This window comes from Pseudophryne corroboree, chromosome 11 (assembly GCF_028390025.1).
Source record: "Pseudophryne corroboree isolate aPseCor3 chromosome 11, aPseCor3.hap2, whole genome shotgun sequence".
Taxonomy (NCBI): Eukaryota; Metazoa; Chordata; class Amphibia; order Anura; family Myobatrachidae; genus Pseudophryne; species Pseudophryne corroboree.
In genome coordinates this window covers 309,133,735-309,146,590 of record NC_086454.1, presented here as the reverse complement: position 1 = coordinate 309,146,590, position 12,856 = coordinate 309,133,735, and the positions used below count along the sequence as shown (strand labels likewise).

At 49.3% G+C, this 12,856-nt stretch overlaps 1 protein-coding gene across 1 annotated transcript; it reads right to left on the bottom strand.

Moving 5' to 3' along the window:
* Positions 1-9,102: 9,102 nt before the first annotated feature.
* On the bottom strand, positions 9,103-10,632 carry LOC134968765 (protein kinase C theta type-like). The gene has a single exon (XM_063944254.1). It carries the CDS (start codon positions 10,630-10,632, stop codon positions 9,103-9,105), a length of 1,530 nt encoding a protein of 509 aa, XP_063800324.1.
* Between the last annotated feature and the right edge of the window lie 2,224 nt (positions 10,633-12,856).

The window sequence follows — 12,856 nt, the reverse complement described above, 5'->3', positions numbered from 1 at the left end:
GCCCTGGAGCTGCCTCACACTTTCCCTCACTCCCTGACGGAGACGCTGGGTGCCATCTTATAAGCATAGCTGCATCTGGTATCTGGGACTGCACGGCAAAGTCTCCCTTGTTAAGGCGCCTGTATACAGCGCTGTGACTTTTACAAACACTTGAGTATTCTGCATGTCTTTATACAGAGAGCGATAGTTAAGAAAGAGTGTACCTATTGTTAGGGTCTCCTGCCCTGTGCTGCCACGTCGTCATGGCAACCGGGAGACAAGTGCTAGCGGAGTAACCTGAGCGCAGCTGATACTCCGGTTCGGGTCTTTTGCTGTGCAGTGGTTACAGGCTCTGTGCACGGCAGGGGATCCGGTGCTGGTTTTTGTGCTCACAGTCTGTGAGGTCTGAGTGGGGCGTGGACAGCACTTGCTTTATAAACCCTCTTCTCAGGTTAAGCAGATGCTGCTGAATCTTTGTTGGTTAGTTAGTTCCTGAAAGTTAGCCACTACTGTGTAGCTTTGTATTTGTTGTTGCTTACTGCAAATAGGCCTGGGGATTTGGTACTACACTCTGCCAATCCAGACCTAGCAGTAAGACTGGAGTCAGTCGTTTAACTTGCTGGGGTTCTTTTGCTACTCTGTGAACTTAGCAAGTTTGCGGCTGTATTCTCAGACTTGCCTGCCTAAATCCTGTATCACTGTGCAAGGTGTTCAGGTGTCAGTTTAGTGGCAGTAAACTGAACCTGTGCACTGCAAGTGAGGATTAGGATTGTGGAGACTCTCCTTGTGTCTATCATTCCATCTCTGACCAAGGAGTTTACTGCCACACCCGTTGGTAACCCTTTAGAGTTTTGCTGTTGCCCTTAGCAACAGCATTTCGGGTTCTCTACGTATTAAAACACAACATCTTGCTTTTTCCATCTGATCATTCCTAATACTAGGGAGACACCCAGTTTCTTAGCCTCTGGGCTTCTCTGTTCACTTTGTGTTTATTTTGTTACCCTATCACCTTCTGTGTACGTAATGTTATATTCCCCAGTCTGTCTGTGAGTTCATTTGTTTTGCATCCCTATCTGTTCAGACACCAGTACATTCCTGCAGGCACTGGTGTGCATACCAGTTCAGACACTAGTACATTCCTGCAGGCATTGGTGTGCATAACAGTTCAGACACCAGTACATTCCTGCAGGCACTGGTGTGCATAACATATTCAGCAGCCTAATACTCCTGTTGAAATTTTGTGGGAATATGGAGCATACCCCTCAAAATACGTTGCAACAGGTGGTCGATCAGGTGCAGGTCCTGACTCGACAATTTAATGATTTGTCCATTAAAATGCACACCTCCCAGGCCGCTGGCGGAGCTCCCGCAGCAGCAGCACCTTCAGGGGTTAAGGAGCCGAAAGTAAATCTCCCGGATCGTTTTTCTGGAGATCGCTCGCAGTTCTTTTGTTTCAAGGAGAGCTGCAAGCTATACTTCCGGCTTAGGCCTCAGTCTTCTGGGTCGGAGATTCAGCGGGTGGGCATAGTGATTTCCTTGCTACAAGGAGACCCACAGGTCTGGGCATATGGGTTGCAGCCTGACTGTCCGTCGCTTAAAAGTGTTGATGCTTTTTTTACGGCACTGGGCATGTTGTATGATGACCCTGACAAGACGGCCTCAGCCGAGGCTCAGATTTCGATCCTTAAGCAAGGGCGAAGTCCAGTTGAGGTTTACTGTACGGAGTTTCGGAGGTTGGCCCATGATACCCAGTGGAATGACCCAGCCCTGAGACACCAGTACCGAAGAGGTCTTTCTAACCAGATAAAAGACCAACTGGTACAATATCCCTTGCCTGATAGCTTGGATCAGCTCATGCAGTTATCCATCCAGGTGGATAGACGGCTGAGAGAGCGTAGGCTTGAAAGGGAGACCGAGGTTTCCTTCTTTCCCAAGGGTACCTCAGACTCTGAGGAATTTTCTGAGGAGCCTATGCAGATTGGGGCTACCCGCCTCTCCTCGCGTGAGAAGACGCGGAGGAGACAGCAGGGGTTGTGTTTGTACTGTGGGAATAAAGGTCATGTGGTAGGATCATGCCCAGAAAAGCAGGAAAACTTCAGGTCCTGAGGGTGATGGGAAATATCCTGTCAGGCCAGAAGTCAGAATTTCCGAAGAAGACTTTTATCATTCCGGTGACCTTGAAGATCCTCGGTCAAACTGTCAAGACTGAGGCCTTTGTGGACAGTGGGGCCGACGGAGTTTTTATGGACCGCCAATTCGCCCTGAAACACTCTGTTCCCTTAGTACCCTTGGCATCGGAAATTGAGATTTGTGGGTTAAACGGGGAATCATTATCCCAAGGTAAAATTACCTCTTGCACTAGCCAGATTTCTTTGTTTATTGGAGCCACACACTCTGAAAAATTGTCCTTTTATGTGACTGTCTGTACTTTTGCCCCATTGGTGTTGGGGTTACCCTGGTTAAGGGCCCACAATCCTCAATTTGACTGGGTCTCTGGGGAGATTCTTAGTTGGGGTACTGATTGTTTCAGGAGTTGCTTGAGCCTTCCAGTCAGGCTCTCGCAGCTAAGTTTGCCAGGATTGCCAGGGTGTTATGCAGATTTTGCGGACGTGTTCTCCAAAAAAGTTGCAGAGGTACTACTTCCCCATCGCCCCTATGACTGTGCCATTGATTTGTTGCCAAATGCTAAGCTTCCCAAGAGCAGGTTGTACTCCCTGTCACGTCCTGAGACTCAGGCTATGGCAGAGTACATTCAGGAGAACTTGGCTAAGGGATTTATCAGACCTTCACAGTCTCCAGTTGGGTCGGGGTTCTTCTTCGTGGGTAAAAAGGACGGTTCGTTGCGACCCTGCATCGACTTCAGGGAATTGAACCGTATCACGATTAAAAACTCATACCCACTGACTCTCATTTTGGTCTTGTTTGACCAGCTTCGTACTGCCACCATTTTTTCTAAGATTGACCTACGCGGGGCGTACAATCTAATCCGAATAAGAGAGGGGGATGAATGGAAGACTGCCTTTAATACCCACTCAGGGCATTATGAATATTTGGTGATGCCTTTTGGGCTCTGTAATGCCCCGGCAGTCTTCCAGGATTTCATGAACGATGTACTCAGGGAATATTTGGATAGATTCTTAGTTGTATACTTAGATGACATCCTAATCTTCTCCCATTCCCTGGAGGAACATCGGAAGCATGTACGCTTAGTTCTCCAGAAACTCAGAGACCACCGGCTTGGGGCGAAGCTGGAGAAGTGCGAATTTGAAGTTCAGCAAATCGCATTTCTAGGATATATTATCTCCCCAGAAGGTTTCCAAATGGAGGGTTCCAAGGTACAGGCAGTCCTGGATTGGGTGCAGCCCACTAGTTTGAAGGCGCTTCAGCGTTTCCTGGGCTTTGCAAATTTTTATAGACGATTTATCGCTGGATTTTCGTCTATAGTGGCGCCCTTGGTGGCACTCACTAAGAAAGGGGCGGATGTTGCTCACTGGTCTTGTGAGGCTAAAGCGGCTTTTGCCCGTCTCAAAAGGGCATTTGTCTCGGCCAAGGTGCTGCGACACCCAGATCCAGAGCGTCCTTTTGTGGTGGAGGTGGATGCCTCTGAGATGGGTATTGGGGCAGTGCTCTCTCAGATGGGAGTGTCTGATAATCGCCTTCATCCCTGTGCTTACTTTTCCCGTAAATTTTCGCCTGCCGAGATGAATTATGACGTGGGTAACCGGGAATTGTTGGCTATTAAGGATGCACTCGAGGAGTGGAGACACTGGCTTGAGGGGGCTAAGTTTGTGGTCTCAATTCTCACCGACCATAAGAATCTGGCATATTTAGAGTCAGCGAAGCGTCTCAATGCCAGGCAGGCACGATGGGCTTTGTTTTTTGCTCGCTTTAATTTTTTGATAACATATCGCCCTGGGTCAAAAAACATCAAGGCTGATGCGCTCTCGCTGAGTTTTGCTCCAATCCAGGAGACCACCGAGGAGCCGTTGCCCATTGTGTCCCCATCATGTATTAAAGTGGGCATTACCCAGGACCTCTTGTCATTAGTCCTTAGAGCACAGGAGCAGGCTCCTCCAGACCTTCCGGTAGGTCTTTTGCTTGTGCCTCCTAGGTTAAGACAGCGAGTGTTCCTGGAATTCCATGCCAAGAAGTCGGCAGGTCACCCGGGTATTGCCAGAACTCGGGAGTTGCTATCTAGGGCGATGTGGTGGCCCTCGGTGGCTAAGGATGTGGCTCAGTGGGTTCGGGCATGTGACATCTGTGCCCGAAATAAGACTCCTAGAGGGGTTCCTGTTGGCCCATTACATCCACTCTCTATCCCATCTAAGCCATGGACCCACATTTCAATGGATTTTGTGGTGGACTTGCCCAAATCCTCGGGGATGACAGCCATCTGGGTTGTCGTTGACAGGTTTTCGAAGATGGCGCACTTCGTTCCACTGGTTGGGCTGCCATCAGCCAGACGCCTGTCTGAATTATTTATGCTGCATGATGTGCGTCTCCACGGGTTGCCACTTGATGTGGTCTCTGACCGCGGATCCCAGTTTGTGGCCAAATTCTGGAGGGCATTTTGTTCCGATCTCCAGATTTCTGTCAGCTTGTCGTCGGGCTACCATCCGCAGTCTAATGGGCAGACTGAAAGGGTGAACCAGTCCTTAGAGCAGTTCCTCAGGTGTTATGTCTCCAAGTGTCAGACTGACTGGGTTGCTCATCTGTCCATGGCGGAGTTTGCCTATAACAACGCGGCTCACTCTGCTACAGGGATCTCTCCCTTCCTTTGTGTGTATGGGCATCATCCTAAGGCCAATTCTTTTGACCCCCTGGACTCCACGCCAGGTGGTTCCTCTGTGGTTTCGGTCCTTAGAGGTATTTGGAGGAAAGTGAAGAAAGCCCTTGTGTCTGTGTCATTAGTGACCAAAAGGGTTTTTGATAAGCGGAAAAGACCCTGCAGCTTCAAATTAGGAGACTTCGTCTGGTTGTCTACCAAGAATTTGAAGTTGAGACACCCATCTCATAAGTTAGGCCCCCGGTTCATCGGCCCTTATAAGATCACCAGGGTTATCAATCCGGTGGCATTTCAGTTAGATCTGCCCCGTTCTTTGGGTATCAATAAAACATTTCATTGTTCCCTTTTAAAACGGGCGATTAGTAATCCTTCTTCCAGTGGAAGACCTTCCCCTCTTCTGATACGTGGCCAGAGGGAGTTTGTTGTTGAAAGGATTCTTGACTCCAAGATGGTTCGGGGTCTGCTGTCATTTTTGGTGCACTGGAAGGGGTATGGCCCGGAGGAGCGGTCGTGGGTGCGCAGTTGTGATCTTCATGCCCCCAGACTGATACGCTCTTTCTTCTCGCAGTTCCCCGATAAACCCGGTGGTAGGGGTTCTTTGACCCCTCGTCAGAGGGGGGGTACTGTTAGGGTCTCCTGCCCTGTGCTGCCACGTCGTCATGGCAACCGGGAGACAAGTGCTAGCGGAGTAACCTGAGCGCAGCTGATACTCCGGTTCGGGTCTTTTGCTGTGCAGTGGTTACAGGCTCTGTGCACGGCAGGGGATCCGGTGCTGGTTTTTGTGCTCACAGTCTGTGAGGTCTGAGTGGGGCGTGGACAGCACCTGCTTTATAAACCCTCTTCTCAGGTTAAGCAGATGCTGCTGAATCTTTGTTGGTTAGTTAGTTCCTGAAAGTTAGCCACTACTGTGTAGCTTTGTATTTGTTGTTGCTTACTGCAAATAGGCCTGGGGATTTGGTACTACACTCTGCCAATCCAGACCTAGCAGTAAGACTGGAGTCAGTCGTTTAACTTGCTGGGGTTCTTTTGCTACTCTGTGAACTTAGCAAGTTTGCGGCTGTATTCTCAGACTTGCCTGCCTAAATCCTGTCTCACTGTGCAAGGTGTTCAGGTGTCAGTTTAGTGGCAGTAAGCTGAACCTGTGCACTGCAAGTGAGGATTAGGATTGTGGAGACTCTCCTTGTGTCTATCATTCCATCTCTGACCAAGGAGTTTACTGCCACACCCGTTGGTAACCCTTTAGGGTTTTGCTGTTGCCCTTAGCAACAGCATTTCGGGTTCTCTACGTATTAAAACACAACATCTTGCTTTTTCCATCTGAGCATTCCTAATACTAGGGAGACACCCAGTTTCTTAGCCTCTGGGCTTCTCTGTTCACTTTGTGTTTATTTTGTTACCCTATCACCTTCTGTGTACGTAATGTCATATTCCCCAGTCTGTCTGTGAGTTCATTTGTTTTGCATCCCTATCTGTTCAGACACCAGTACATTCCTGCAGGCACTGGTGTGCATAACAGTTCAGACACTAGTACATTCCTGCAGGCACTGGTGTGCATAACAGTTCAGACACCAGTACATTCCTGCAGGCACTGGTGTGCATAACACCTATTACAGAATATATTGTACGAGTATTCTGATATATACATCCGGTCTAGGACCGCGCTTGCTGTGGACTCTCCTGCAGCATGCAGAGTATATGCCAAGGATTTACCAGAGGGGGAAGTATTGTATGATGGTCTGTGTACTACATGTCATACATCTCCTAGTCAGTCTACAACTCCTGTACCTACACAGGAGCCACCTTGGGCTGCGTTCACAAACCTACTGGGTACACAGGTGAGCTTACTCCTTCTAACGCCACAAATAAAATCTACCTAAAATTAGCAAAAATAAAGCTTTTTTATTAGTAAGAAAATAAAGTAAAAGCCGTCTACACATTGGTGTTCACAATAGACACTAGTTTTTGCTGTCTTCAATTAAATGTAGAAAATGTGTAGGTATATATGTTTTTAGGTTGGGAGGGCCAAGGTATAATTTCACTTTTGCTCCTGTAAGTAGCTGGATGTCACCTCCTCAGGGGCTGATGGACTTACCTGCCGCACCACCTACCTGACAGAGGTAGAGTATAAGGGCACGGTTGAGTAAACGGAATTCCCCCATAGGGAATTCCTGATAGGGGGGCATGGTGTTTGAGGGGCTACACTACAAAAGTTATTGGACACACTGATCTGAAATTTGGCATGGACACGTAGAACCAGTGCGCACTGCGTGCCAGATTTCAGGGCAAAACAATTAATGATGAATAATTGGGAGTAATGTAAAGATAAAAATGACATCGTTTTTCTCCCACGTCCTGTTTGGTTGTAACTGAGTTTCCTGCTGCAGTCTATGAGGGGTTTATGGGAAGTCATAACTCAGGGTGGAGGATGAAGTAAGACTTGGGGTATGATTTGTTAGGTAGCTCATTTTCTAGTTTAGGGCTTTTTGGGGATAAGGTTTTTCAGAAAGTTACAGGTTTTTTGTATTCTGTAAAATATGAACCCATTTTAAAGAGAGCAGTGCCAGAGTTCCCCCTACCTCCTCCTGATGAGATCTGCCAGCCCCTGCTCTGTTACCCTTCCCCAGCTGCTGCCCACCCTTCCTCCCATCTCTCTCTGGCCTAATCCTCCCCCCATCCTCCCATCTCTCTGGCCTAACCACCCCTCCAACATCCCTCTCTGGTCTAATCCCCCCCCCCTTCCTTTTCCCATCTCTTTCTGGCCTAATCTCTCCGTCCTCTTCTCCCGTCTCTATCTGGCTTAATCCCCCCTCTCGTGTGTGTGTGTGTGTGTTTGTTTGTGTGTGTCTCTCTCTGTTGCCTAATTCCCTCCCCCCTCCTACTCTCGTCTCTCTCCGGCGAAATCCCCTCTTCCTCCTACGATCTCTCTCTGGCCTTGCCCCCACTTCCTCCTCCCATCTCTCTGGCCTAATCCCTCCATCCTCTTCTCCCATCTCTATCTGGCTTAATCCGTTCCTCTCGTGTGTGTCTCTTTCTCTGTTGCCTAATTCCCTCCCCCCTCCTTCTCTCGTCTCTCTCCGGCCAAATCCCCTCTTTATCCTATGGTCTCTCTCTGGCCTTGTCCCTCACTTCCTCCTCCTCCTCCCATCTTTCTTTGGCCTAACTCCTCCCCTCCTTCTCTGGTCTAACCCCCCCCTTCCATCTCTCTCTGGCCTAATCTGCCCCCCCATCTCCTCCCATATCTCTCTGGAATAATCACCCCTCGTGTCTCTCTCAACCTATTTCCCCCTGCCCCCCCCCCCCCCATCTCTCTCTGGCCTAATTCTCCCTTCCTTCTCCCTTCTTGTCTCTGACCTAATCCTCCCCTTCTTTCTCCAATCTCATCTCTGGCGTGTGTGTGTGTCAGGCCGCTGTGTGTGCATCAGGCCACTGTGCAATATGTGTGTGTGTGCCAGGTCGCTGTACGTATGTGTGTGTCAGGCTGCTGTGTGTGTCAGGCCGCTGTGTGTGCATCAGGCCGCTGTGCAATATGTGTGTGTCTGTGTGTGTGTGTGTGTGTCACCCGCTGTGTGTGTGTGTGGGTGCCAGGTCACTGTACGTATATGTGTGTGTCAGGCCGCTGTGTGTATATGTGTGCATGTGTGTGCCAGGCTGCTGTGCTGTGTGTGGTGTTACTGGCATTAGGAGGAGGTAGGAAAACATTTGCTGTCGGCTCTAACAATAATATACTGTAAACCTGCGTGTATGTAGCAAATAAAACATTGGGGATTTTGTCATATTTTGATCAAAACATAGGCAAAATATTTTCAAATCAAAAGATATATGCCCGCACTCGGTGTTCCCCATATTGTACATGGTTCCAGCTGCGTGGCAGTATTAATGCCATATATTTATATAAAACAGAAAGACATTTGCTGTCAGCTCTAACAATAATATACTGGGAAATGTGTGTGCATAAATTAGAGGGGGTTTTATCATGTTTTGATCAAAATATTTAAGCTTGCAGCCCACGTCAAGGGACCCCAATATTCTGCAAGTCCCTCACCTGGCCTATATGCATTTAGGCAACAGGTGGTGCTTCTACCGGGAGCAAAAGGCAGCTGGTATTGCTACTGCCAGGATGAGGAGGCATCAGGTGGTGCTTCTACCGGGAGCAGGCGGCAGCTGGTGGTGCTGCTGCCGGGATGAGGAGGCAGCTGGTGGTGCTTCTGCCAGGAGGAGGAGGCAACTGGTGGTGCTTGTGCTGGGTGGAGGAGACAGCTGGTGGTGCTTATGCCGGGAGGAGGAGACAGCTGGTTGTGCTTGTGCCAGGATGAGGAGGCAGCTGGTGATTCTACTGCCTAGAGGATGATGCAGCGGCTGGTAGTTTGCTTTACGCAGTTCATTGTTGTCCACATGTCACTGGTAAAGGAGAATCCTGTTAACAGGCTCTCATCCTCTGCAGATATTGCAGATTCTGTAGGTGAGAGCAGGTCATCCACCGGTATAGCTTCAGCCATTGTCTCTGGGGTAGGATACATGGTAAATGGGGGAGTTATCCTGCCGGCCTCTAGTTTCTCCCAGTTTATGGACTTGAAGAATGGATGACATGTGATGTTACTACAGCGATTCAGTCTCTCCTCTGGGTCTTTGCATAAGAGTCTTTCAAGGAGGTCCCTAATCTCTGGATGGAGATTGCTCGGATAGCATGGAGCATCATGCATGATAGACAGTTCAATCTTGCCAGAACGAAAGGGGTATATTCCAGTAGCCATTTCAAATAATACTACCCCGAATGAAAAGAGGTCTACCATGTAGTTATATGGGACATTACAGATAATCTCTGGAGCCATGTAAAACAGGGTCCCAGCTCGTCCTGAGATTTTCTTATCGCCATGGACATTCATCACAGAGAGGCCAAAATCTGCAATTTTCACATGTCCAGCTGCATCCAGAAGTATATTTTCTGTCTTAATGTCCCTGTGGACAATGCCTCTTGAGTGCAGGAAGTGCAGCCCACAGAGTATTTCTGCTGCAAAAAATCTGATGGTAGGAACATCAAATGGGCCTCTGCTCTGTATTAATTGGCAGAGATCTCCCCCACTCAGGTACTCCATTACAAAGAATACATGGGCCGGTGTGTGGAATGCAGCATATGTGTGTGGGAAAAGTGCACTCTCCCCAGTTATTTTCATCACCTCTTTCTCTACACACATAAAGTATTTCTTAATGCTGTTCACTACTGTCATCTTTTCTATGACTTTCACGGCCAGACGCTGTTTGCTGATGGAATGGGAAGCTAGGAACACCTTCCCGAAGGCGCCCTCTCCAAGCATTCCGTGGAAGGTCAAACTGGCCAGATGGTGAGACGCAGCTGATGTCTCTGGGGTACTGGCTACGGATATCCCACTTGCACCTGCTGATCTCTTCTTTTTGTGGCCAGTTTCCTCACTTGTGTTAGTCCTCTTTATGCCCCTCCGTCCAGATGCCTGGGGTATGATGGGCATGCTGGGTCCCTCGCCTGGACTGTCATGATGTTCCTCCTCTTTCTTTTTCTTACACGGTCCACTGTCCTCTGTCCTGTCTGAGGATCTTTTAGTGGCCACTCTCTTAAGCATGTCCTCAGTTTTGCCGCTGCTGGTCTTTCTCACCTTCCTCATAGTTGGGGACTCATCTGATGACTCTCTTTTTCTCTTATTTTGAAGAGTCTTTGATGCTTTCTCAGATGACTGGTTCTCCTCGCGCACCTGAATGTCTCCTGATGTTACGGTTTTGAAAACATCGCCTTTCTCCTCACATCCATCCTCCTCCTTCTTCCTCTTGCTTGGAGCCGCTAGCTCCTTTGTAGCAGACCCGTTGTTATTTGGTCGCTTTCTCTTTTTTAGACTCATATTGTCGAAACAATACAAACAATTTTGCCAAGGGCAAAGAAAAGCAGCTTCACACTAGAATAGGTGAAGATACACTAATGGAAATGAGGTTCGTGAGCCTCTTAGCCAGCAGCCAGTGACATCACAAAGCTTTGTGACATCAGCAGCATTGTGACATCATCAGCTGCTGTAGGCCCAGTGTCACTGCCTGCTGTCCCTATAATATAACCAGGTGTTATGTAACAAAAATCCCTGACACCCTTGGTGCTCTAAGATAAGAATTTTTGGGGTCATTATTGTACTTCATTTTCCCTGGTAGAGCCAGGTGATAATAAATACTAAGGAAAAACTTCTGCACACATCATATTAAATATTGGAAGGTGTTATTGAACCTAATAAACCCTGCAGACTGATTTTTACACAGATTAATAAATTATAATTATGATTATTATCAGTTAATTATACAGCAAGACCATATTATGTTGCTCTTCACAATAGGAACAAACAGTAATAAAACTAGACTGCAATAACAGACAGGAAATAGCATCAGTCCGTCGTTAATGTATGTGGGGGGTCTTACAATCTATAGATTAATATATGTATGGTACATTGGGCCTAATTCAGACCTGATCGCAGCAGCAAAATTGTTAGCAAATGGGCAAAACCATGTGCACTGTGATTCAGAGTCCTGTGTGTGCGCCTCAGCCAATAATCACAGCGCGTCCTTCAGGAAACCGATCATTCCTCGGTGCACTGGCCGTCTCCCTAGCCAGTCACCGCCGGCGCCTCCTGAGTCTTCCCTCCTACATGCCCGCCAGCGTGCCGCTCCAGCCTAGGAGAAACTGCTGACCAGCAGCAGGCACCCATCTCCTGGAAACGCAGAAGCGCCAGATCAGCATCCGGAGACGTGCAGGGGCATCATGCAGCACCACATCCTGAGGCCGGGCCAGGGTACAGGAATGGAGCATCGCATCTTAGGGCCGGGCCCGTACCGACGGTTTAAGCTGGTGAGAAGGGCTGGGTGCACATGGACATCCTCAGTACCTATCTGTATACATATACTGTACTGCCAGCCAGGGGTGTATCTAGGGGTCTGAGCGCCCCTGGCAAAGTAAGGAACTGGCGCCCCCCACCTCCCCCACCCAGGGACACAGAGGGGGGAGGTACAGATAGGCTGAGGTCAGGGACACGGAGGGAGAATTACAGGTAGGGTGCGGGTGGGGGCAGTGAGGTGGAGGGCTTACAGGGAGGCTGAGGTCAGGGACACTGAGGGGCAATTACAGGATTGTGCGGGCAGGGACACTGAGGTGGAATTACAGGGAGGGTGCGGGCAGGGACACTGAGGTGGAATTACAGGGAGGGTACGGGCAGGGACACTGAGGTAGAATTACAGGAGTGTGCGGGCAGGGACACTGAGGGGGGAGTCACAGGGTGGCTGAGGTCAGGAACACTGAGGGAGAATTACAGGGAGGGTTCGGGTATGGAAAATTAGAGGGAGGGGCTACAGGGAGGCTGAGGTCAAGGACACTGAGGGGCAATTACAGGAGTGTGCGGGCAGGGACACCGAGGGGGGAGTCACGGGGAGGCTGAGGTCAGGAACACTGAGGGAGAATTACAGAATGAATGCAGGCAGGGACACTGAGGATGAATTATGGGGAGGGTGCAGGCAGGGACACTGAGATGGAATTATGGGGAGGGTGCAGGCAGGGACACTGAGATGGAATTATGGGGAGGGTGCAGGCAGGGACACTGAGATGGAATTATGGGGAGGGTGCAGGCAGGGACACTGAGATGGAATTATGGGGAGGGTGCAGGCAGGGACACTGAGGCAGAATTACGGTTAGGGTGCGGGTAGGGACACTGAGAGGGAATTACGGGGAGGGTGTGGGCAGGGACACTGTAGGGAGGGAAACTGAGAGGGAATTACAGGAGTGTATGGGCAGGGTCACTGAGGGGGCAGTTACAGGGATGGTACGGGCAGGGACACTAAGGGGGAATTACGAGGAGGGTGCAGGCTGGGACACCGAGGGGATATATGCACACATACATACAGTTAAAAACCCCTCCCTAGGTGTGATGGCACTACATGTCCCAGCAAATCCAGTTGACAAGGTGTGCTGGGACTTATAGTCTCAACACAGCTGGATAGGCAGTCACTGGTCTAGATACCTCTCCATACAGAGCTCTTTGTAACCTGTGATCCAGACTGCCAGGATAGACCATGTAGTGCAGCTACAGTACCACA

What these genes read in the sequence shown, in the direction of transcription:
- LOC134968765 (XM_063944254.1), bottom strand. Translation starts at nt 10,632, where the DNA reads ATGAGTCTAAAAAAGAGAAAGCGACCAAATAACAACGGGTCTGCTACA.